Source organism: Poecilia latipinna, unplaced genomic scaffold, assembly GCF_001443285.1.
Source record: "Poecilia latipinna isolate Pla-1442-1.1 unplaced genomic scaffold, P_latipinna-1.0 Scaffold24, whole genome shotgun sequence".
NCBI lineage: Eukaryota > Metazoa > Chordata > Actinopteri > Cyprinodontiformes > Poeciliidae > Poecilia > Poecilia latipinna.
In genome coordinates, this window is record NW_015112640.1 from 514,823 (window position 1) to 540,350 (window position 25,528).

General features: G+C 38.5%; 4 protein-coding genes across 7 annotated transcripts; all 4 read right to left on the reverse strand.

The window, feature by feature from the left end:
* Positions 1-1,205: 1,205 nt before the first annotated feature.
* cav3 (caveolin 3) lies at positions 1,206-3,842 on the reverse strand. Its single transcript, XM_015037204.1, has 2 exons — positions 3,565-3,842; positions 1,206-1,635 (listed from the first exon to the last, which is right to left on the reverse strand). The coding sequence occupies exons 1-2, from the start codon at positions 3,679-3,681 to the stop codon at positions 1,294-1,296; spliced, it is 459 nt and encodes a 152-aa protein (XP_014892690.1). The 5' UTR covers positions 3,682-3,842; the 3' UTR covers positions 1,206-1,293.
* A 3,835-nt stretch (positions 3,843-7,677) lies between these two features.
* On the reverse strand, positions 7,678-10,982 carry LOC106950393 (caveolin-2-like). Its single transcript, XM_015037225.1, has 3 exons — positions 9,740-10,982; positions 8,373-8,560; positions 7,678-8,177 (listed from the first exon to the last, which is right to left on the reverse strand). The coding sequence occupies exons 1-3, from the start codon at positions 9,998-10,000 to the stop codon at positions 8,018-8,020; spliced, it is 609 nt and encodes a 202-aa protein (XP_014892711.1). The 5' UTR covers positions 10,001-10,982; the 3' UTR covers positions 7,678-8,017.
* Positions 10,983-13,819: 2,837 nt separating this feature from the next.
* Positions 13,820-17,458, reverse strand: gpr61l (G protein-coupled receptor 61-like). 2 transcript variants are annotated; one of them, XM_015037246.1, is made up of 2 exons: positions 16,642-17,458; positions 13,820-15,388 (listed from the first exon to the last, which is right to left on the reverse strand). In XM_015037246.1, exon 2 carries the CDS (start codon positions 15,334-15,336, stop codon positions 14,065-14,067), a length of 1,272 nt encoding a protein of 423 aa, XP_014892732.1. In that variant the 5' UTR covers positions 15,337-15,388; positions 16,642-17,458; the 3' UTR covers positions 13,820-14,064. The 2 variants fall into 2 exon arrangements, with proteins under 2 accessions (XP_014892732.1, XP_014892725.1); XM_015037239.1 differs by having other exon boundaries at positions 16,250-17,457.
* Positions 17,459-17,558: 100 nt separating this feature from the next.
* parp3 (poly (ADP-ribose) polymerase family, member 3) lies at positions 17,559-24,529 on the reverse strand. Of its 3 annotated transcripts, none has more exons than XM_015037274.1 (11): positions 24,042-24,529; positions 23,568-23,754; positions 23,358-23,483; positions 22,408-22,587; positions 22,180-22,309; positions 21,610-21,833; positions 21,369-21,524; positions 21,194-21,280; positions 20,937-21,114; positions 20,704-20,847; positions 17,559-18,566 (listed from the first exon to the last, which is right to left on the reverse strand). In XM_015037274.1, the coding sequence occupies exons 2-11, from the start codon at positions 23,736-23,738 to the stop codon at positions 18,394-18,396; spliced, it is 1,569 nt and encodes a 522-aa protein (XP_014892760.1). In that variant the 5' UTR covers positions 23,739-23,754; positions 24,042-24,529; the 3' UTR covers positions 17,559-18,393. The 3 variants fall into 3 exon arrangements, with proteins under 3 accessions (XP_014892760.1, XP_014892775.1, XP_014892768.1); XM_015037289.1 differs by having other exon boundaries at positions 23,568-23,769; XM_015037282.1 differs by lacking the exon at positions 24,042-24,529 and having other exon boundaries at positions 23,568-24,009.
* Positions 24,530-25,528: the final 999 nt, after the last annotated feature.

Sequence of the window (25,528 nt, forward strand, 5' to 3'; positions counted from 1 at the left end):
ACTTGGAAATTTGTTTCTATTTAAAAAAAAAAAAATCATTTTTCTATACTGCATTATAAAGGGTCCTTATAAATTACACAGAAAACGAAGCATGTATAAAGCACATACAAACAAGTCCAAAATACAGGACAAAGTAGTTGTTTACAATTCATTTCATTTCTTTGAGGTATATAGTGAACAATATGATGAAAATCAGTAACAAAACAATGCAAAAAGTTTTGAAAGGAACCAAATTAAATGCACAAATGAAACAATTTATCTTTAGAGCAATATTAATTAATGTTATGTAATTTTTTTGTTTTTGCATGTTTGTGAATTCTTGCTTTTTCTTAAATAGTGCCTCTTGAGAATGGACACATCTCTGTACAAAAACGTCAGGATTTGTCATGTAAAACAATCAAACTGCAATAAATAACTTCCAAATTTTTCATGCTCATGACGTCTCATGTGTCCCGTTCAACTGAAAATAACAAATCTGTTAAAATGTAAAGAGGTGCAAACTCCTGATAAGTAAGTGACTGATGCTGTTTTGAGGCCTCCGTCGTTTAATTTCAGGACTCCATTTCTCTGGTGGGGAATTGTTTATTTAGTATCACTGTTGTTGGTTATTATTGTTTTTGATCTTTGATGCTTTTTCTTTTGGCAAATATAATTGTAATCTGCTTGGGTTTTGTTAAAGGATATAAATGAACAAATGTCATGTAAGTCCAAGTAGAACAGCTGGACTTTGTTTCTGATATATTTTCTTACATTTCTTCTCCTAACAGATTTGTTTGATTTTCATCCGGATCTAACAGGACATATACCACATTAGAAGTAAAATCATTCTTTAAATGATTCTTCGTGAACTCATTTTTTGCATCACAAAATTGTTTTTTTGTGTGTGTGTGTGTGTGTGTGTGTGTGTGTGTGTGTGTGTGTGTGTGTGTGTGTGTGTGTGTGTGTGTAAACTTCTAAAACCACTGTAGGTGTTAATACCGAGCTTCCCCTTATGACAGTGGACCTTCTTCTGTTTGGGTCAACCTAGACCTGCCAGAGCTGTCAGAGAGCCATGCTGCCTGCTGCAGCTGTCACAGCACTTTTGGCTAAATGCACACTGGGCATGTCAGGCTTTAGATCTCTGACTCTGACTTCGGAGGGCGGAGAACAGCATGCCACAGTGAGACGAGGACGAGTCGGTTGCAAAGCAAGATGTCAGGGATGGATTATTTTTCCGCTGTAAGAAAAAAAAAAAAAAAAGGAAACCACATACCACACTTTCTCTGGTCATATTTCAAACTGCAGAGTGAGTTCTTAGACTTCTTTGCGCAGCGCCACGCGGACGCTGCTGAAAATCTTGCCCAGAGCCTCAAAGAAAGGATCACAGAAGGTCTGAATGCAGAGTGAGTAAATGCGGCTGACGCACTGCGACTCAATCAGACAGCTCTTGATGCAGGGAACCACGGCCCAGATGTGGCAGAAGGAGATGCAGGCGAACAGGAAGCCCCAGAGCAGAGCGACTGGGATGCCAAAGACAGCAGACAGGACGCGGTAGCACCAGTATTTGGACACAGTGAAAGTGGTGTAGCTGAGCCTCCACACTCCATCCAGGCTGTGCGTGCCATCGGGCTCTGCGATTACGTCCTCGAACTCCACCTAACGAGACAGTTTGAACAGGAGTCATTAGCACAGGTCCTTGAGAGAGCACAACTTCTGCAGCCTTTCTCCCAAGCAGACCCGTGAGCACCGTAATAAACAGCTCCTGCAAATTCACGTGGAGTGTGAAGTTGACCCTTTGAAAAGCACAGAGTGCAGCACTCACACTCAGAGAAGCGAATAACCTGCACACACTTCATGCGCAGACAAAGTGGTGGATGGGCTTTTAATGCTGCACCCAGATCAAGTCAAAGAGCTTTATTCCGCCTCATTTTTGCTAAATCAAAGCTGGCCTCATGCAAAATTCATAAGAGAGTGTCTCCACAATGCTCCAATATGTTGTTGGATTGCGTTACCAGCCACCTGGTCCTGGAAAAAAAAAAAAAAGTAGGCCATTACATTCTCAGCTGAGGCTCGGCATCAAACTGCTGTCAGCTATCGTCAGTAATCAAACTTTTGCAGGCGGACACACACACGGCACATCTGAAGCTTTATCTCCCTCTTCAAATTGTTCCATGGGAAAGGTACAGGAAGTTATAAGACGATTTCCAAAGGGAACAGCATGTAGGGATCTAACTCCGAATGAATAAATCACTGGATAAAAATAAATAAATAACTCTGTTATCTAGTTTCTCTAAAGTTTGGATCATTTTAAACTTTAATTTATATCTATTTTAAAAAAACAGAGTTAACATTGCACAGCAGAAACATTTTAATCTTCTACATCAGTGGTCCCCAAACTTTTTCCTGTGAGGGCCACATAACTTTTCCCCTCTCTGGTGGGGGGCCGGAAATTGTTGGGGGGGTGGGGGGGGGTCGTTTCTCGATTGATTTTTACCCAGAAAGCACATGGGCAAAAACCATGAGTGAAACGGTGACTGGGACTAACTAGCATATATTCCATTGAGGGAACATAACTAAAACGTATTAATTTCTCATATGTTAACATAAAGGCTCGTTTTGAAGTATAAGTTGCTACTTACAGGCATCGCTTTGAAGAACTCGAGCTGGAATTAGGCGTTCATAACAGACACGTGTTCATCTGCTCTACCGTTAGCAAACAACCGAACTGATTAAATAACATAAAAGTCAAGCAGTTCCCTAAAAGTCCAACAGATGATGATGCAAAACAAAACACCCACAGTTTACAGGACACACTTCCTGCTAAAGAAGTGGTTGAAGAAAAATCCACATATAAACCGGAAAATACAATAAATGAAAAAAAAAAAATCTGAATGCTCTCTGGTATTGTTCAGGGGGCCGGATCTGGCCCGCGGGCCATAGTTTTGGGAACCCCTGATCTACATGCTCTATTTAGGTATAGCTGCACCATCCAGTAATTTTTAATACCGTTGTGTAGGGATATTTTTACAATAGTTTTTGTAAATTTCAAATTGTTAATATCATTATCTTATAAGTTGAGTCCTGTCTTCAAGGTTGCAGTGCTCAGCTTTCTAAAAATCTGGCACAAACCGGTTTGTAAATGTTTCCAAAGTGAGTCATGGAGTCACCAAACACTTGTTTGACACTCACCCTTACAGCCTCATTTACATCCACCCAACTCTTTTAAACAAAAATATACTTAAGATTACTTATTTAATAATAACAGCAACATATATATTTTGTGATACTTCCATAGCAACAAATAAATAATAAACAGTGGCAGAAAATCAGAGCGACAGTGTGTATCAGTTCCAACTCCTTCCAGCCCATCCCCAAAATAAATCTTTGCTCTGCTCAAGCAACAGGAATAGCTCCTGGTCTATTTCAGGATTTCTCTGCTAGTACAATGCCTTGTTCTACTCTCAGCACCTACTATTTGCAATTTTATCTAAATCTGCAAACATGCAATTAGAGACTGCAAGTTTGATCCCTATAACCTTTCTCATGGCATTTTTTTCTCTCTCTCTCTCTCCTTTCTGCACAAACCTTCACCACGTCCTCATTGATTTGCTTGGGGTCTCTGTTAATCAGATCAATCTCCTTGGTGTGGCTGTCCTTCACAATCTTCTCCTCGTTGGTGTTGTACTGGTACTGATCCGCCATGGTTGAGGCTCCGCAGGTGCCAGGTTTCGTCAAAGACAGGAGCAATGAGAACCTTTTTGGAAACTGTACACAGCAGTTCTCGGCTCAGTCCTGAACCTTTTCTGTAGCAAGTCTCTGACGCTCCCCGCTGACATGCCAAAGGACAGCTGCTGCATGTGCCCTGGTAGAAATGATGGCCTTAGCCCCCACCCTGCACGCACACACACACACACACACGTACACACATACACACACAAACACCATGTTATGACCACTGAGAGAAAAGGAATGCCTTAAAGAAGAACCAGAGTTGTGTCATATTTCACACGGAGTTGTCGGGTTAACTGGGACGGGTTTGCACAGTGGTGCTAACTTCCACAACAGGAAAAAAAAAAAAAAAGCACAAACAAACACACCCACATGGCTCCAGTTAGGTTTGAACTACTAATTACTATCCTTTATGTCAGACATGTCTTCATGTCCACATTTGTTGCGTTACTAGCATAAACCTTGATCTGTGTCATTGGGTTTTCATGAGATTTGTGAACAACACCAAGAAATCCATAATTGTGAACTGGAAGGAAAATTATACAGTTTTCAATTTATGAAACAATTGTGAAATTGTGGCGGCTGTTCACATTCAGCCTCCATTAGTAAATATTTGTTAGGATAGTTTTTCTCTCCAGTTACAGCTGCAGATGGTTTGTGGTATGTTTTTGCTTTGTACATATAGACACTGACTTGTGCCTGCTCCTCTTTGTAAAACAGCCAAAGTCCAGCCAGACTGGATGGAGAGTGTCTCTGAACGTGAATCACAGATTCTCACTTAGGGTTTGGTCTTGATCTTGATCTTTGTTCTGGAACCGACCTAAAACAAGAACCGGCTGGTGCTCTTCCAGGATGTTGCTCTAATTATTCCCATTCATCTCTCCATCGGTTTTGATCAACTTATTTGCCACTGCAGGAAAAAAAAAAAAAAAAAAGCATCTCCACAGCATGATTGAGCCTCCACCTTGTTTCAAAGCCAGCATGGTGTGCTCAGGGTGAGTCTCAGCTTGACACACCTTGCATGTTTGCAATATTGGTCTCATCTGAAAATAGTTTCTTCTTCTTCTAAATGTTTTTGTCTTACATGGCATGAGACAAACATAAATAGCATATAAATAGTTTTTTTCTAACTTCCCATTAACTATAAAACAGCACAAATGGGAGTAAGACAAACCTTCACTAAAGAAACTCTGGCAGAACAAAAGTGAGATGCTTTGACAACATTACCTTGATCCGAATAACATGAGTTGGCCCTCAACTTCATCTCAAAGCTCTGATTTGAACCAAGGGTTGATAATAAAATCTAATCTTCCTCCTAAATAAAATCCAGACAGCCTAAATTAGGCTTTGCAGTTGTTGCTTTCAGTCTTTGGATTCCATATCAGCATGCAACATAAACAAACCCATGCGGGGCAGCTGCCAAGTAAAGATTGCAGGAGGGAAGGTGATGCAGAGATACTCCCTATGAAAGGTGCAGGGGAAAAAACTCCCAGTTATGCTACGACTTTCTGTCTCAATCAGTCGGTGTAAGAGAAGTACAGGAAGCGTGACTCCATAGTGAGCCGTGCCATTCCTCTTCCCAGTTGCCCGAGAGCTGAGGAGGCAGTGGGAGAGGGGGGTGGGTGAGATCAGAGTTCATGTGATTGGGTGCCAGGCCAATTAGACGTCTATTCTTGGCCGTGGAGAGAGAGGGAGCTGGTTAGGCATGGAGGCCGGCAGACAGAAATAGCTGTGCAGAGAGAGACATAGTGGCATGTCTCTGTGTTCATGGGTATCAATATGGTGAAATGAGACTGCACTGGCTCTTATCTTTCATTAGATGTCGGCAGGCAGGGCTCTCAGACCTGTGATCACATGGAGTGTAATTGGTGGAAGGGATGCCGCTGAACTCTTATTGACAGCGTACAGTTGGAGATACATTTAAAACGCTGGGTGTGCTTCTTGTTACATGCTGTACCGTCCATGCAACTTTGATTGTTCATGATTTATGTGTTCATTTGCAACAAGTCGTCCGATGCGCACCGTTTTTAGACATGAGTCACGCAAGCCTGACAACCTGTGCAGTTCTGCTGGACCAAAAGCACAGGGGCAACTTTAAAAGTAAACTTTTATATTTAATCTCATCATCTATATTCTGAACACTTCTTAGAACTACAGTTTGTTAGAGGGTGTTTTATATATATATATATATATATATATATATATATATATATATATATATAGATTTATACATGATCCTACAAAGTATACACTCAGGTTGCTCAGCCTGCTTCCCATATTTTTAGTTGTAAAAACTGTAAAAACAATAATCCTTTAATCTCAGTCAAATATATTATTAGAGTGACAAACTAATAACTTTAAGGGATACAAATACTTTCACAAGGGCATCAGTGTGTAATCTCTAAAAGTAAATAGACTGGCAAATATTTCCTATTATTGAAAGATTCTCTACAAGAATATCAATCATAATATCCATCTCCAAAATTATACTTTTCAGTTTTGGAAAACAGTTTAACGCACATCGCCCGAATAGAAACGGAAAAATCTGTGGCAGGTTAATTAAAAATATTTATTTAACTGAGTTTAATCATTACTATTTCCATTTTTTCATTATGTCAATACATTTTATGACTATTCTATATTTTACTCCCAACAAAACTAAATGAGAACAATTTAGAGAAAAGTAAAAGAGTGCATTACTCTGAGGAAGGTTTTTTTTTTTTTTTTGTCAGCAATTTGGGATCATTTGGTTATTTTAGAGATTTCGTCCATGATGGAGAGTCATGCGTTCTGCATTTCTGCTCCGTGTATGGAAAACCAAATCATCACATAACTCAAGGAATCTGGGGAAATTTCAGTGAGTAAACAACCGCGGCCTAAGTTTAGGCTGGACAACCCAGATCATCAATCGTTCTGACAGCAACGTATCAGGAACCATCACTCATGTTGGAGCTGATTTATATACAGAGATTAAAAAAAAGAGAATACATTAAAATGTTAGACCAGTTTCTGCTGACTTTAAAGTGATGTCTTTACCAGCAAGAGCAAAGCGAAGCAGAATCACCGTCTGAACATGTTCCAGAGGGATCGCTGCAGAAAGAGGGGACGTGTTGTGAATGTCAGTTTTATAAATGTTCCACTAAAACTCCAAATCACATTTTCTTCCAATCATGTTTATTATTATTATTATTATTATTATTATTATTATTATTATTATTATTGGTTTGCATTTAGCAGCTCTGCTTGCATTTATTAGATTTCCAATAAAACCTGAAGGCAAAGAGTCCATTTTCACTAAATGCCTGAGGTAGAATAAAACCCAAATCAGAGAAACTGTCAGGATTCATCTAATTTAGTGAAGTCATGTTTTGAAACGTAATAGAAAAAAATTCAGAAGAGGAAGAAAACAACAAAATATTCTTCTCATCTTACAAATAATTACAAATAATTGTTATTTTAATATACAAACCAATAAAAAATAAAGGAAAGTAACTTAGCACACCCTTTTAGTTTTCACTTAAGTATTTGTTTTGTGTTTGTTTCTTTCTGTGCTTGAAGTGTTAATTAAACGACATGTCGTCCTTCAAAAATTTGAAATGTCACCCAGAAGTGAACTTGTCAAAAGGTATTTTAGCCTGCTGTCCATGTTCTAATTAAGTCATTTAATCATCATTACTCTAGATTGTGTTTTTGTCAGGGAGTTGTTTTAGAGCAGAGATGACACGCACTTGTCTAAATGTGTGACAGAGAATTTCAGAGGAATCCAATCAACTTTTTTTTATTTTATTTTTTTTCACATGGCTTTATTTCATGTGATGAAGTTGAACAATTGTTTTCACAGACTGAGAAAGTCTCAAATCTGCCTGACATGATCCACAGATGCAATGCTGACAATCAGAGACAACTTTAGACATTTGTTTTATGTCAGAAATACTTTTATTCATTAATTCACAATTCTGTTGATTGCTGAAAACAAAATAACAGAATATTTTTTTCTTGACAGTACCACAGTTTATGTGCAAGCAATTTAGCAAATTATACATTTATATTAAAAATGTGCTTCTGGTGGATTTTCATTTTGTATTTGGGGCGTTGAAATACACATTGAGGGTCCATACGTCAATGTCATTACAGAATGGAAAAGTTGATGAATGTGTCGGCATGCCAAAAAGCATGACAGGTGCATAAAAATACAAAATAACAACAGATGATACAAGTTCCCTGTCAGCAAATAGTTAGCAATCCTTCACTGCTTGTCTTTTTTTTTATACCTTCTGCTTAGTTGCTCACACTGACTAAATAACTAACTCTATCTGTTATCAGCACTCGCCAGGCGGATAATAATTTGACCACAACACTTTCCAAAACTGGTAAAGAAAGGACTGATGAAAATGTTCAGTATGCTGGCCCACACCGTCTGGATCCACTGCATACTGATGAGAAGAAGCTGCACGCCGGGCATGATCAGCCTGGAAGGACACAAAGGGGAGGAGAAAACATAAGCAAACTCTCAAGTAAAGTTCCCTCCAGGGAGAAACAACATATTGAAAAGAATGCAGCTGCAACCTTCACAAAGTGACCTCTATTCGTTAAAAGTGTGCCAACCAGCTCGACCGGCTCGGCTTCATGTATTTGTACCCTCGTATCTGAGCTTCAGGTCCTACCAGATGTGGAGGCAGCTGAGGACAGCAAAGAGCAGCCCTGCGGTCAGCGACACCGGCACCGCCAGCACCAGGGAGATGAAGCGGTAGCCCCACAGTCTGGACACCTCGAACAGGGCGTGACTCCAGAGCCAGACTTTATCAAAGCTCCGCACTGAAGGGGGCTCTGCAATCACGTCCTCAAACATGACCTTAAGGCACAGGCAAGAACCAAGGATTTTCATTAAAATGCTGTTATTTACGGGGCTGGTGGTGGGGGTAGTGAGCAGAATGACATGGATGCATATCTGTAAACAAACAAAAACGAAAAAATTCCTTGATGTACTTAGTTCTAGGATACTAACAGTTTTTAGTCTGAATCAGATGATCTCATGTGCTAGATCAACACAGAGTAGAAAATTCTTGTGAGGACGACAAAAAAGATAATTTTACAATATAAAAATCTAAAATTGTGTAACAAAACATCTTGAAAGCCGGCTCGTAACAAGCAAGATAAGTCAAACTTGAGTATTTTCAAAAATATGTCAATTTTGAGGTTGTTTTATGTATTTATTACTCTGTAGTGTTATTTTGTGCTTCAACATCAACCTGCTGCCAGCGGGACTAGAGATGAAAATTAGCCACTTGGCTGCAATCTCATGTCCCATTTTGTCCCGTTTTTAAAAATAAACTTGAATTTAGATTTATATCCACCCCCTTTTATTGCGACACATCGAAAGAAAGTTATGCAGCCAGTTATGTTCCTGCATAGCCTAATTACTAAATAATGTTTACTAATTTGTAAATTAATGTCAACTTAATATGCAGCTGTTTTGTAATGCCCTCAGGGGTTCATTAAGGCAAAACGAAACAATGTGTCACAGAAAGCTCTCACTGAGCAAACCATTGTCCTGGCATGATTTAGAGAGACCGATTGATCCAACATACATATTTAATTAAATAAATATTGTCATATATATGGATTGAGAGACTGCTTTGAACAATTGCTTTCTCATGGGGAGATTGCCTAACATCACCACAGCAGGCTGCAGGCACATATTCTCCTAAAATCTATTTACAGACACGTCTCATCCAACCTGACTGAACTTGAGCTATTTATCAAACATTGAATGTGCAGCGGTTGTGACGTAGAGCGGGTGCACAAACACAAACAAACGCACACAAGACTTTTCTGGTTTGCATTTGCAAAATAAATCGTGAACCATTTAATAGCCGAGTTTTGAACTATTTTGACATCAGTCTGTTCAAACACTTTTGAATTGGATTTGAGATTTGAAATGTAAAATACATCATCAGTTGTTGATGTATGTTACATCAACAACTGTTGATCTTACCTAATCTAAAGGTAAGATTAGCACAAGTAATCTTACCTTTAGATTGCTGTTGACTCTGTTGGGGTCCCTGTCTTCAATCTGGGATCGTGAATTGCGGTGGGTGAAATCCGGACCCTCATCCACCTTCACTTCCATCAGCTCCCCCGATTTCAGTCTGTCCTCGTCCATCGTCGTTCGGCTGTGGCCCAGCTCGGAGTCGCTGGAAACATGAAGGACGAGCGAGTGCAGCCAGCCGGATGACAGGCTCGTGGTTGACACCCAGGTGGGACATGGCACACTGATGACCGCTTTGACCATTTCTGAGCAATGCTTTTATTGGCTTTGTGCGATGCACAATCAGTCTGCTTTGTACCTGCATGAGAAGTGTTAATCTCGGAGGAAGTGGGATCAAACAAGAGTTTTGTGGGAGAGATTATGATGAGTGGAAACAATCAGACCTCACAGACCTTTAATCAGGCGAATGGTGATGATGTTTGTCAGAGTTTTAAATACACACAGCCAAAACGCAGCAGGGTTTGGAAGAAGCTGTTCTGCTAATTGCACATCTGAGCTGAATCCCCAATTTTTTCCTTATTCAACAATATGCCGCAGAACACCAATTTGTATATTTTATGCATTTGTTTCAGAGAAAAAAGTAAAGTGTCTTACATAAAATGTGACAAGTTAGCAAAGCCAATTTTCAACTTTCTTTTTTAAAACCTAACGCACTTTCTTTCTTACGCGTATATCAACAAATTGCTTCCCAGGTTTTAAGGCCCTGATGTATTTTTTCAGAATATGACCTTCACCAAAATACCATTAGAGAGGCTCTGGAAACACAATGACACATAGTCAGATGTCATCCATGAGTCATCTTTACTTTCTACATTATACGTTTTTTTGTTTTTGTTTTGTTTTTTTGTTTGTTTTAACGGCAAACTTCAGCAGACATCTCAACATAAAATTTTAAACAAAAAGCCACCTGACATCTCATCAGTCTTTTTGGGATGTTATTGTAACGTTAAAAGAAGATTATCCAACATAAATCTGTGTGTTTGTAGCTTATTGTTTTTAAGCAGATCTCGACTCAGACAGAAGATAGAGCAATTCATTGCCACACTGCGCCCTCTGTTGGCCAGAATATGCAGCTTGTTTACCATGTTGAAAGGTTTCTGTTGTCGGGAGCAGCGATTTAATCAGCAGTCTGTATTTTCGTCATGGACAATGCCTAAGTTAATGACATAATTAAACCTCACAACAGCAGTGATGGTAGCAGATGTTCCAGTGAGATAATAAATAATAGTTTGTGAGAAAGTGCTTGCAATTCTTATATATATATATATATATAATAAAATATTTTTTTTATTCAAAGATGTATATAGTTTGACACATGCATATCAGACAACAACCAAATAACTGTTTAAGGTGTGAAATGTTTAAATAGTCACAAAAATATAAAAAGTGATTTTCATAAAGAGGCACATCAAAATGAATGATATGCAAGAACTTCTGTGTGGTAACACTGCAGCTCAGGAACTGTATTTGGTTATTCTTCATTACAATAAAGCAGCAGCAATACTGTAAAATGTGTTACTCGTGTTTTATTATAATATTACAGCATGTTAAATGGTCAAGTAGTCTATTAGTACAGAGTTCAAAATGGAGGACATTTTTACTCATCAAAAATGTTGATACTAAGATTGTCTCCTTTTGTCACTTTAAATAAACGTATTTAATTAATTATTTCTTTATGTTTCTTCTTGCTTATTGAGAAATATGGCATGTAGTATTAGTTGTCTTGTTTCAAAACACACCGTGCCTGTTGACATGAAAACTGTCACCTTTGCTACCGTTTAGCTTGTTGACACAAAAAGAGAAAATCAAGTCTTTCCAGATGTTTCCCTGAGGCTGTGGAGGAAAGTGCAGTGCTTCGTTAAATTACTATAACAAAATAAATCTGTTTAAGCCCCATTTGCCTAGGATTTACTCTAGTAGCATTCAGCCTTCATATTGTTGCATGAAGTTGGTTGTGCTGTTGTCTGTGTCTACGAAAAGCACTTCTTGAGCAAAACCTTCACTCATTAATTTACTTTGAAAAATTCTAATAGTCTGTAAACATGTGGGTGGAGAAGACAGACGGATTCACACAAACTTGAAAATCTTTTCCCCTGAACGCCTTTGTTAAATCTTACAGGTGCAGTCAGAGCCCTGTCACTCCGGTTCATCCAAATTCCTTTGGAAAAAAAAAAAAAAAAAAAAAAACCTTCAGACATACTTTTATTTAGGAGTGTCTGCTGTGCTGAGATTTGTCCAACGTTAGTGCATTAGAGTGCACATAGATTGAGTGAATTATTACCTCGTGAATATTATTTTAAATAAAAATTTTAAAAAAATTCTGAAAAACATGTGTTTGCTTGTCAACCTAATGTTTTAATCACACCTACAGTTATGTAAGGGTGCGTATTCCTAAGTAACACCCGTACTGCAGAATGATGTTTGCTTATATTTGCTGTAACCACGAACGAGGGCTAATACAAACAGCGAAGGCCATAAAATAGCACTTTGTTGCCTCTCTTTGGTGCATTATCAACGCACCAGTAATGATTTTCTCTGCAGGTTTCCTATCTCTTCCTTCCCATATCCATGTCCAAATTACGTTGGTCCATATTCACGGGAACATGTGAGCTATCTTTGTTCACATGTAAATGAGCTTTATCGGACTCCGTCTGTATTTGAGCAGACTTGGATCAAAAGGTTATCCAAGGGGTCATTTTGTTGCTATGTGAGTCCATTTTATTTAATATGGCAACAGAGAGAGGCGACATCGAAACCTAATATTTGTTTTAAGTAGGAAGTCTGAGGGGTTATCCCTACCTTCTCTCCCTAAACAAGACAAAGATTAATTATGAAATATACCACAAGGAGGATAATTAAGACTTTTCAAACCCCATCTACTACTTGAATATTGTTTTTTACGTATAAATATTACCGATGATACAAGAAATTCAATAGTGTCATTATGGTGGCAATGTTAAGTCAGATGGGACACAATCATGTATTTTTGAAACTGAATTATCCATCAGACAATGTTTTTTTTTTTTTTTTTATTGCTGTTAATTCCAAAATGTACATCTTTACCAAAGCTTTTCTATAATCTCAGTTAAAATAAGACCAGTTTTGAAATGCATGTCAGATATCAAAAAGGGAAAATTGCAGTGAACAGTTTTAGACAAAAGTTTACACACATTCATCTTGGTCATTAATGCCTTGACAGGTTTGTGGCCTTTAACCATTTAAACAATTTTCTATATATATTTCTGAGATTTTTTACAAAATCAGAATTGAAAATATAGGTTGAAATTAACAGTGGATTTTCTACCAATTTGAACATATAAACATAAACATATAAATAATGTGCTTGGGTTCATTTCAGCTGATTAATGTTAGTCTTGCTTTATCCATTCCAATGTTTTGATGTTTGTTTTGGGCCTTTGTCTTGTCAGGACACACAAATGTGCTCCAGTTTCAACAATCTGACCCAAAGTACCACCCTTAGCTCAAAGAAAGGGATTGTTACAAAACAAACTAGAACTCTAGTCGTCATAAAATGGAGGATTCTGGGACTTCAGTGTCAAAGTCCACAGCAAAAGAAGTTTTAAATTGCCACTGACCAATAGAGTGATAAAAAAAGAGGAAATAAAAAGTTCAAAAGTGACGTCTTTCAGCATGACTGAAGTTTGCAGCTGTCCACACAGGAAGTCAAATGCTTTGTGTGAAAACCTTTCACAGTCACAGGAGCCTTAACTTCCCCGTGTTTGACCACAATGCTTGGAGAAGTCAAGGTGAGGGTTTATATAGCTCATGATTAAAAGACAAGTGTGTGATAACCAATTTAAAATAAATCTGGTCCATCAGAATTACACAAGAAGCTTGTTGATAGCTAAAATAAAGGTGCAACTTCCCTCTGTCAGAACTTGTTGAAAAAAATCATAGAAACAGTTTGTATATTTCTACCCTGAAAAAAGAAAACTGTAGGAAGCAACCAAAAACAAAAAGACTAGACCATGATGAGTACATGTAAACCTTTGACTGAAACTGCAAATATGTTGGTGTTACATTGCCATCTTTGTTTTCGTGGTGTTTTTTTTTTTTTTACAAAAAAAAGTAAACAATAGAAATAATCAAGTTAGTAAAGAGCATAAATATAAGAGCATTTTATACAACAAAGTAATGTAAGAAATAAACAGCCCATTATCACATTTTGCTGTTTTGTGTGAACCTAAATATCCAAATGCTGCTGTTGCTGTGGGACAATGAAGGCTATTTCTATTCTATCGAATAACAGGATAAAGAAACATTTATATAATGAGTGTACAGGTAGTCTATGCATGCTCCTCTGGTATTTGTCCTGGAATAATGTTCACCTGGTTTAATGTGGGACTGGAGTTAGAGCAGCTGGAGCGTCTTTCGGGCATGCTGGTGGTCCTCTGAATGAACTGAAGGAAGTTTTCCTGAAACGAGGCCTCCTGGCTGGACGCTCCAACCTCTGTGGGCTGGTTCAAGCAGCAACGTCGAAACTTCACCAACTCGTCCCTGATTTGTCTGTTTAAGAGGCCGTAGAAGAACGGGTTCACTGCGAAAGAAGAGTAAGCAAGCCAAGTTACGGCCTCCTCCAAGTCCCCCGGGCTCTGCATGGAAGCGGTTAGAGACATTTGGACGTGGAAAATGAAGTAGGGCAACCAGCAAACCAAGAACTGGCCCACGATGAACACCAAGGTTATCGCAGCTTTTCCTCCGCTGAAGGCTCTTTCTGGAGACAGTCGTTGAGGCAGAGTGCGTGTGGTGGCGATCATGGTTGTTTGGCTGTTGATGGAGTCAGAGCGGTCCTTCGCAGGGCACGCATTCACCCATGTTGGCGCAGCTGGGACTTGCTGCAGAGCTGCTGAGCGAGCAACCTTATACACAGCACAGTACACACTAAAGATGACCACTACAGGAGCTAAGAAACAAATCACACTGAAGAGCACTCCGAATACTCTCCTCAGGCGGCTGTGGGTGGCATGAAGAGAGCAGTGAGCTGCTGCAATGGAGCTCTGAGGACCGTACGCCGGCCATCCAAACAGCGTGACCAGAGCCAAGACGACCGATTTAACCCAGATCAGCACCATCACACCAATCGCAAGGTTGATGGTCATCTTGACTTCGTAACGCATCGGGTGCACAATGTAGAAGTAGCGCTCCAAGCTGATGGCGGTGATGGTGAGGATGGAGAGGCAAATGAGGAAAACATTGAGGAAGATGTAAACCTGGCACTCCAGAATGGTGAACACCACCGTGCCGAAGAACGGAGAGCTGGAGATGATTCCCAGAGGCATCAGGAGGATGGCGCATAGCAGATCCACTGCGCACAGGTGACAGACAAACGCAAACTTTTTCAGGTGAGGAGCGCGAGCTATGGCCACCATCACACCGGTGTTGGCCACCAGGGCGATGAGGTTAAGCGTCACCATGCAGAACAACCCGAAAAGATCCTTGATCTGTGACTGGGAGCTTGTGACGACGCCGACATCGGCGGGGACGGTGGGATCGGTGGAGTTTGCGACAGAAGGATCTGTGACAGAGGAGATCATGGACCCCGTCATGTCCGCCATCATTTACCGACTTCCTCCTCCATTTTCAGCTCTGATTTTCTCATGGGTGAAATATCTGTGTTGAAATAGGGAAACAGATTTTACTTTAAATTTTATTATTAAATGGAGAAAAAAAAAAAGTTTTTTTCAACCACAACCATTTCATAGACAGACACATTCAATAATTTATTGAATATGTGTTGATGAGGCTGGATTCCCAAGTACTTAAAAAAAAAGAGGCTATTAAACACACTTTTCATTAGGCTGACATTTTTGTCTTAAAATAACTTTTTAATGTTCTGATATACTTATCCATAAATTTGTTTCCATTAGATATCAGCAGAAAACCATAATAATTTACAGAAATAAAGTTTGAAGACATCAACCTGTGTGTAACTAATCTTTATGTGTTTGTGAACTGAGTTGCTAACAAATTTTTACTAACATTCTAATTTACTGAATGTGACGGTAGTAACTGAAACAAAAACTATTGGAAAAAGTTGACAGATTATCAGCATTTTTGATAAATGGGTTGCTTTGTGATCAAACAATTAATCATGTAGTTTATTTGTATTCAAACCCCTTTTCTCTAATGCCAAAAATGAAATCATGCGCCGTCAATGGCCTTCATAGTTCAAATCTGCACAATTCAGTTCAGTTTATCAGTATGTTTCAAACATAAGTCAAATTATAGAAACAAGTTTTGTGAGGTTATTTTTTAATAACCTCACAAAACTTATCAGGTTTTAGTATGTGGAAGTAAAGGCATATAATTCATCTGCTCCTTTGGGCTATACCACTTACTGACAAACACTTCAGGTTAACTTGCAGTGAAATAAAAATGTCAACAATTTTCAGAAGATGGGTATTAAGATGCTTTAATGTTATGTTTTAGAAGAGCAATAAGAAAAGCAATATTTTGATAAAACTGACTTACCCCTGGTTCACTCTCAGTTTGTTGTTTAAACCAGTTGCTTTGAGTTCAAGGATTTTTTTTTTTTTTTTTACAAAAGTAAACAAAATAGATGCTTTATCTCATTTCTTAATCAAAAGTATATAAATCATATATCCATCTCTGTTTAAAAAAATGTAAAACTTTCTAAAGTTTGGCTTTTCCATAGACAGGCACTGGAACTGCATTACAATTTATATTGCAAAGAAAAATATAAATGTACAATCCCATGACGGTTTTGGTGGTAAATTATTCTCCTCTTCCCTCGCCCCTCCTCTGTCCTGTCCTGTGCTGTGTATGGCAGTGACTGTCACACATTGTTTTGTGTAATGGTGCATGCTGAAGTTTTTTCCTCTTTTGCCATCAGACACACACACCACTGTCCCCCCACCAGCCGTCCCTGGGTCCTAACTCCTCCATCTTCTCAGTAACACCATAGATGCACTCTGTAGAATTTCAAAAGTCAGTTTTGTTATCAAAACATGAGAGATTTACCATAAAAGCATCAACAGCTATTCAACTTTTTCACATTTTGTCAATACAGAAGACTCTGGGTATTTTGTCAGGGCTACAACACAAAGCGGCGCATTACTGTGAAGTGAAAGAAAGAAAAATAAGCAGCATTTTAAAACTTTTTACAAATAAAAATCTGTGTGGGGTACTTTAATATCCCTTACTGAAATCCATTTTTACAAACAATGTGTGTGTGATTTAATGTGAATATAAAGCCTGATGTTCTGTGAAGACCTCAAGGGTTTGCTCAGGAACAGTAGAGATCAAACATCATCATGAAGACCAAGCAGACACTGAGTTATATTACATATTAATTGTTCAGTTAATGAACTGAAAATGTTCTACTAAGCCCACAAAGACACAAAAGTCCATGTAAACTGACCTAGGAGAGCATTAATCAGAGGTCACTGGCATTTCTTAAAGCTCTACAGAGACTCATGATTAGTCCCACACTGCACAAATCTGACCTTTGTAGACGAGTTTCACAGCGAAAGCTACATGAACTCTTGTTTTCATTTCACCCCACACCATGCAGGGGCCGCAGAAAACATGTGGAAGAAAGTGTTCTGGTCAGATAACAACTTTACAGAGCAACTTGGAAAAATCAGCTGTTAGAGTTTGCAAATGACTCAGAGTGGAAGTTTCCTTGAGAAAACAAAGGTATGATGAGCAGTAATATATATATATATATATATATATATATATATATATATATATATATATTATTGCTCATCATATCTTTTTTTGTATATATATATAAAAATACACATTCATGACATGGTATGCTTAAATGCAGGCAAGCTCTGCATTTTAATTTATTGAACCCTTCAAGGAGTTTGTCAGTGCAAAATAAACAGTTTGTTGGTCAGCAGGTTGCAGCATTTTGACACAGTCCAAAATCTCAATTATGTAAAGATGTTAGTAATTTGCATATGACATCACTTTTGATTACCTCCACAATCTGTTTCTACTGGTTTAACAAACAGTTCGTCATTATGAACCACAGGATAAGCTTCCCACTACTTCTGTAAACACAAATGTACATTTCCTTTGATCCTGCTATACTTTTATTTAAAATATGGAGGTGAAAATCCATACTGGAAGTGACGTTTAAATAACGAAAATGTATATTTTTAGAGACCGTTTTGTCAACCCCTTTTGCAACCTCAAAGTGTTCCAAACAAAACCTTCGTTATTTTTTTCTCCTCTCTTGTCAGTTACTTACAGCAAGGCAGATATTGCACATAGCTATATCTACTCTGCTTTCATAGCAAAATAATAATCATTTTCCAAAGGCTAAGTATGTACCTTTTTGGGGTTAAGTTGAGGGATATCCTTCAAATCCCCTAGAGTGCAAATAAACCCTTTCAAGATGTAAGAATAGTCAACTCTAAGTTACCAACACATTAAAGCAAACACCTTCTATGCAGTACAGAGTAGTATATTATTACTGTTATTAAGATTATCATCATTTACTAACAATGTGCAAAGCCAAAGTACATTCTATGGGTCATGCATACAATTATAAGGCACAAAGAGAAAGAAGCGCTTATGCAACATGGTAGGATTAGCTATGCTCTGATGACCTGCACAGCCTCGTTGTTAAACTGAAACTGTTAACGCATTTCTATCTCGAGCAGGAAGCGAAGGCGACACTGGCTCTCTTTGTAGATCAGGTATTCGCTGTTGCTGAAGCTGCTGTTCCTGTATTGGGGCTGTTTGATGGCTTTTCCCTGAGGAACAGTAACCTGCTTGTCCTCCAGAGTGATGACGGTGTCCTGAGATGGGTCTGCAAACAAAACGGACAGAACCACATAGGCCTCTTAAAGCGCTGGGGTGCAGAATGAAAACTCAGATTTGATCTTCCACTGTTTTTTTTTATTACTTAGAAAAAGCAATCAATAATAAAAATTAAAAAAAAGAACATTACTGCATTTTCAGGGCGAACCTTTTGAGTTTTGTGTAAAAACAAAAAACACAATCGAAATGTGTTCAAAGTTTTTTTTTCTTTAAAAAAAAAAGAAAAAAGATATATGACAAAACTTGAATGATTTTCTGTCTTTCAATACAAAAAATGCTTTAAAAATTTGTAGTTTCATAGATTAAAGGGATGTTTGTTGATTCTGACAGTCAGGAATCCCACAGTGCATTCCTGACTGTCTTGATGCGTTTATGACCCTTTAGATGATCAATAGGTTGTTTCAATGCCTGATGATAAATGCAGAGGGCTCCAATAAATATAACATATTCCTACTATGGACACTTTCTCAGTCAGGAAACTTTTTGAACTTGCTTATTATTTTTTAAAGTTGTAACTTTAAGTGATGATTCTGTGTAACTAAAATAGAGGTCTGCCCTTTTATTCCTTAGACCAGAGGTTCCCAAACTGTGGGCCCTGCCCCCAAGGGGGGCACCATGCCATTGCAGGGGGAGGGGGGGGGGGCACGAGAAGCCGTTTGGATGAAAAAAAAAAAACATGAACACTGTATGCGCTGGGTTTTTACCTTAGAATTGCCAACTCTCTGTTATTCCTATGTCAATTTGATACAGTAGAGGCTTCCACACTTCCCATATCTGTGTCCTCTGTCACTTTTATAAACAGTTAAAACTGTTTAATCCGTTGTTAACATGTTGTAACCTGTTTTTCCGAGCCGCCTTTAAACGCAACATGAGCGCTACGACGCTCGCGCTGGGTTTCCACCTGTGAAGGAGACCTGCTGCTGCTGGGCGGAGCTACGTAGGTTTGTGTTAGAATCACGGCAGCAAACCAGCAAAACGCCAAGAACTTTTCACAGTTTTTAAGCTGTTGGATGCAGGTATTGTTAGCTAAAAGATGACTAGCTAATATCAATACATCACCTTAAGCTTAACAAGTAGCTTGTAGGCTGCTGGTGGTGTTGTCCATGTTCAGCTACGATTCATTTTGCCCCCCAAAAAGTTGATTCCCCCCCTTGTTTGTCTGGAGCCTGTGCTGAGTACAACAGGGAGTCTCTAAGAATCCACCCCCCACCCCCTTTGCTCACACACATCGTTCAACCAGACAGCTATTTGTACGCCAGAGGGGGGGCCCAGAAATAGTTTAGAAACCACTGGGGGGACCCAGGAGAAAAGGTTTGGGAACCACTGACTTAGACGATTTACATGTGGTTAATTACATTGAGAATACATCTGAATAACAAAAACTAACTCAACATTTGTTTGACTATTAATCAATTCATGGTCACATGTTGCTAAATTCAGTCTCTGATTGGCTGATAAGGCTTGATTCTGTTTTTCTGTCCTGAGAACAGGAAGATGAGTGAGACAAAAACTCCCAGATTAAAATGCTACGTCGACCCCGTCAACACCTGGTCTGTTCAGCCCCATCATGTTTGGCTGCATATTTGTTTTTGTTCAAAATATACTTCACATTTCTTTTTCTTAGAGTTTGTTAAAGAAAAACCTTTTTTTTTTTTTTTTTTTACTCCAAAATAGTATTGCATTTATTGAAAAAAAGGTTAAGACATTTATTCAATGTAATCATTATAGTTTTGAATGGTCATTCACATGTATGGTGTAGATCACAGATTAAAAAAAATGTATATGCTCCTTGGTTATGTGTAATTAATTTAATTGCAAATCTCTTTGTCCATTATTTACATTCTCCAATAAAATCAAACCCAGTAAGGAGAAAAGAAACTTAAATAGTTTTTTTTTTTTTTCAAAAAAACAGGCGAGACTGACCAACTTTATTAATGACTGACAAATTCTTGATATATTAATTTAACTTAAAGAAGCCATCAATTCTGCTGCCGTGTTGTTTTGTGAATATTGGAATAAGAGCAAGAAGATCTTTCGTATGCCAAAGATTAAAGGCATAACTTCAACACCTAGAGACCTTAAGAGTAGGGTCATTTGTAAATTTGTAGTATGTTACTGCATCTTACCTGGTTCCATGAGGCCTCGTGCTACCACACTGTGATAACCGGCAGGAGCCTTCTTCAAGGTACAGTCATCTCTGGTGATGGTGAACTCATTGCCAAGAGCTACCTCACTCAGAAACATCACTCCAGTGTTGTTTGAGGGACGCACTAGCAATGAGTGAAATGCATTTCAGCTAAGTACAATACTATGATCTCAAAAGATTTCAAAGAAACTGCTTTCTTAGGAGATTTCTTACCGTAACCTAGAGATTTTGCGTTTTCAGAGGCAAAATAGATCCCGCTGCCAACACGGCCCCCCGAATGGGGCATGATCCTGAGACCGCTCTTCAGGATAGCTGCCACCACCGCTATGTTTGTCCCGTGCCACAGCAGGCGGCGGTTCTCGAGACTCTCATTCTCACTGAAGCGTTCTCCCTGAAAGTCACAATGTGTTGGTTGAAAGACTTCTGGACTCCTTCACTATAAGTGCAAAACTGGCAGGAGTGCCTCACACCTCTTTCTCTCGGTCCACTTCCCAAACATTGAGTAACTTTGGCTTGCTATAGCTACACGTAGTTGACTTCATGTATTTCTCGATTATCTTCGAATGCAAAAGGCATGAAATACTTCAGTAATTGGAACATGACAATTATTTTAGCAGTCAATAATGCTAATTTAGGACACAATACCTTATAGATTTCTGTATTTTTGGCCAGCAAGGAGAGCTTGCATTTCAGAGACATGTAGTCTTGGTCGATGGGATGAGGAACCGTCTCCAGCATCTCATCCTGAGCCTTCTCCGTTTCTGACTTCAGAGTCTGGGCCAGCTCAATGTCTGCCAGCACCTGAACAACAACATTGAAACGGACATTAGAGCTGACAAAACTTTATGTAAAAAAGACAAGAAATCACTCTAATTGAAAATCTTACCATAAGCATCTCCTTCTTCTGTTCAATAATCTCTTTGGTGTCAATGGCTGGCGGTCTGCTCCTGCCAAAGTTGTGGGGAATTGTGGTGAAGAACTTTGATGAGAGTTCTTCAAGGCGTCCTCTTCCACCTTTTTGGCTCATAGCAGCTTCGATCTCCTCCAAAACTTCAAAGCCTTTTGCTATTTGGGCCTTACTGAGTTTACCCAAAGGCATCTTCTTGATGTCTGTAAAAATAAAAACCATGTACACATACCACTGGTCAAATCAGGGGTTTTAATATCTTTATTGTGCTAATAAACACATGCCCACAAAAAAACAGAACTATTCTGAAAAGAGTAAAAAAAAAAAACTTATCAGACCTACATTTTAATATGCAAAGATAAGAAGAAGCCAAGGTGAACCTTTGTTTCTAACAATGGTTAATCATTTGCATGTTGTAACCTGATCATGTAGATCTTAACTACACTTTGAAACTAAACTTTCATGCATGTAGCATAACAGCATTTTAATCTACCCAAAGTTATAGGAAGCAGTTAGTTTAAAATGGTTGGTTAAGTGAGACAAACCCACCTAAATCCATGCATTTCATTGCCTCCTTGAACATGTCATTGCTGAAAATGAGCTTAATAAGATTCTGTGTTGCGCCATCAAGAGTGCATGGGAGGACATTTTTTGAGACTTTTGCATCAACAGTGTCCACCTGTGGAGCAAAAAGTACATCTGAAAATATATCTAAGGATATAAATAAAATATTAACAGCGAGTTACTCAAAGCTTCAGAAATTAACTGTTGCAACACCTTGACCTCAGCGTCCTGCTCTCCGTCCACCTCAATCAGTGTGTACTTCCCAGGATGAGAGACAAAGTTCATGCGGTCACTCCAGTTGTTCTTCGTCTTGTCCTTAAATTTCTTCTCAAAGTCCTTCAAGGCTGACTCCAGGTTGGTAAATGGAGTCAGTTTAGATTGTCCTACTTCCCCCTGAGGTCAGATTCAGAAAAATGTTGAATGTAATAATCATTAGTAGCGTCGCAGATGGTGAATCTGGATGTCACATCAAACCCAAATAAACAAGTTCCGGGAATTAGACAGGAAAAACAGATGGCTATGCTAATTGCTACATGTTGAGTATTGTAAGCCTGGCAGCCTGTCAAAATGTCAATCTTAAATTGACTTTTCCAATTGTCATGTTGCCCACTGCTCAGGGAGTTTTTGTTTCTCTAATATAGCTCAAATGCTATCATCAGCCACTGCAGAGGCCAGCTGTAAAACTCAGCTGAGGAAAAATGGAATGAATAAAGAACATGGTCTATTCTTCAGGGATAATGGATGAAAAAATAATTATGGCACATTTACATAAATATTAATTAATGTGCCTTGTCCCTACTAAACGAATTAAATCTTAAATTTGGTAAGAATCTGAGTGTTAGGTTTCATGTCCTCTCAACTTCCTGTTATAAGGGAGACATTCCCTTCTACTGTCGCCACATTGCGCATGTGGAGAGTTCTCCGCAACGTCAACGACTGTGTCAATGTGATTTTGCCATCAACTGATTGTACTATGACTAGGGTCAAATTGAACTCCTTATAACTAAATCCGAATGTGACAGAATCGTATCAGAATGAGTTGGAAATAAATCTGCATCGGACTAGAATGCATACGACTTTGATCCGACAGTAAAATGCCTCGATGACACCAGTTGTAAGTAAACTTAGCTGGAATTAATTGAATTATGGTGGATGCAACCTACCACTCGTCCCCATCTGTTCCATGAGAAGTATGCGTTTTCTGCTCTAATAACTTGGATGACATAAAACTTGTTGTTGTTGTGTCCTATGTTTGTTTGGTTGAGCATGCAGTCGTAGTCCTCGTGAACCTGTGGAGACGACACATAAGATTTTCCACAGTTGCAATATTACTCATGGATAAAATAAATGGAATATTAGTGCTATTTCTCTACCTCTCCGGATGAAACAAGTTGACAGTGCTCATCCACCTTCCTTTTGTCTTTAACCTGTGATCCTGCAGCCAGAAGCGCCTCTTTTGTAGAAGTGAAGGCATCCTTGGGTTCATCTTTCACCTTTTTCCCACCTGCTTTGACAGCTTTAGCGGCTTTTCTCTTCGGGGCCATGCTCAAGCTGCAAAACCTGCACAGAAACTCACTACGCTTATTAGTGGACGTGCTGCCAGGACAAGCAGGAACATGCCTCGACTCGCCCCTTCGCTGGACATCAAAGCTGACAGGCTTATTTTTCAAGCTGTTTACACATTATTTGGGCTATCCGTGTTATTGACCATTCGACAACTGCAATAAGACGTCAATAGCAAGATAAAACATTAGTTTTAACGAGTTTTCAACAGCTGCAGCTTCCTCAGTTTAACACGAATTATCATAAAAAAGACATGAATCTATATTTCAGAAAAAGGAACCTACCTCTTTAAAAAAACAATATTAATCGGGCTTAATATTGTAATATGATAAATGTGAAGTCGGCGAATACTCCCTGCGGGAAAAAAAAACACTCTTCCTGTTGTTTCTCTGATTCAAGGGAATCACCAAAGGAAGAGGTGGGACTTTACTTCTCTCATCTTTCTCCCGTTGGAGTCAGCTTCACCGCGGTCGCCACCTGGCGGTCAAACTCTGAACCGCTTCTAAGAGGTGACTTTCCTGAAAATCATTTTATGGACGGATCGAAACTTTGAACTTTCTCCCTTTGAAAATAAATAAAATGCATATGCTGTTCAATTTCCTTCCCCCAGTTATGTTAATCAGTCTGTTGCAACACTCTCACTACTATCTTATTATGTATATCTTATTCAGTGAATTAAGGGCAGAAGTAAATGTTGTTTGAACAATGAAGAAAAATTAACAGATTGAAACACTGTTAGCTTCATGGAAGTGTATCTCCGCAAAATTAAAGAAAAAAAATGAGTTAAGTAATTTAAAATTTTAGAAATAAAAATTAAGAGTTCTGTTTGCAGAACTGTTGCACTGTAAAACTATGCAAAATACAATTAGAATCTGTTTATTTGCAATATTTACATGTAATATCATTTCCGGATGATGTTATCTACATTTTGATTAGCACATGTCACTACTACAGCAAAACCTTCCCACAGCATGATGCTGCCACAGCTTGGGTTGTGTTGTAGGGCTCTTTAGCTTCCCTATTTTTTTCATTATAGTGATAATGGCCCATTTTAATTTCAACAGATCACAGGACATGGCTCCAAAAGATGACTTTGTCTTTCTTGGGGCCGTTTGCAAACTGTAATTTGGCTTCTTCGTCTGTGAGTGGTCAAAATTGTTACTTGACTTCTTTCACTGTGCTCTCTCACCAGCTTCTTCTCAATGTCTTTTTTTTTATTATTCTAGGATTGCTACACAAACATGTTTGTCTTTGGGATACAGAATCTGTCTCCTTCATGAATGGTGAATGTCTGTACATTCCCAAGCTTTCCGTTTATATTTGTTTGCGAGATGAAAACAACAAATTCAGGCATCTCGAAATTGAAATCCGCATTTCATTTCCAACTAGATTCCAGATAGTTTGGCTGATTTATTATTATTATTATTATTTTTTTTTTATGATGTCACAAAGGAAACGTGTTGTTTTAGGTGTTGGTTTAAACTTTCGACTTTGATGAAAGTAATTAAAAATTGTCTGTGCCATTATTCTGGCATTTAATTATTTTTTAATAATCCTAATTAATCTAAAACAGAAAACGTTTAGTCTGATTAAAGTCAGACAATGTGAAAATGGTAGTTTCATATATTGTGCACATCAAGTTTCAAGAGCAGATCACTAAATCATTCTACAGATGTGTATGTACCATTAGAGCATAAGACTTGCAAATTAAGAGAATATTTTCTGTTGGATATGAAAACAACTATTTTAAATGATATTGTAATTTCTCCAT

Bases quoted from the DNA above. Each gene is read 5' to 3' on its own strand.
- gpr61l (XM_015037246.1), bottom strand. From the start codon at position 15,336: ATGATGGCGGACATGACGGGGTCCATGATCTCCTCTGTCACAGATCCT.
- LOC106950393 (XM_015037225.1), bottom strand. From the start codon at position 10,000: ATGGTCAAAGCGGTCATCAGTGTGCCATGTCCCACCTGGGTGTCAACC. The intron at 8,561-9,739 runs GTAAGATTACTT...CTGTGCCTTAAG, and splicing joins GAGTCAACAGCAATCTAAAG to GTCATGTTTGAGGACGTGAT. The intron at 8,178-8,372 runs GTAGGACCTGAA...GTGTCCTTCCAG, and splicing joins CTCAGCTGCCTCCACATCTG to GCTGATCATGCCCGGCGTGC.
- cav3 (XM_015037204.1), bottom strand. From the start codon at position 3,681: ATGGCGGATCAGTACCAGTACAACACCAACGAGGAGAAGATTGTGAAG. The intron at 1,636-3,564 runs GTTTGTGCAGAA...CTGTCTCGTTAG, and splicing joins TCAATGAGGACGTGGTGAAG to GTGGAGTTCGAGGACGTAAT.
- parp3 (XM_015037274.1), bottom strand. From the start codon at position 23,738: ATGGCCCCGAAGAGAAAAGCCGCTAAAGCTGTCAAAGCAGGTGGGAAA. The intron at 21,281-21,368 runs GTATTGTGTCCT...TTGCATTCGAAG, and splicing joins AAAATACAGAAATCTATAAG to ATAATCGAGAAATACATGAA. The intron at 21,115-21,193 runs GTGTGAGGCACT...TGTGACTTTCAG, and splicing joins AAGTGGACCGAGAGAAAGAG to GGAGAACGCTTCAGTGAGAA.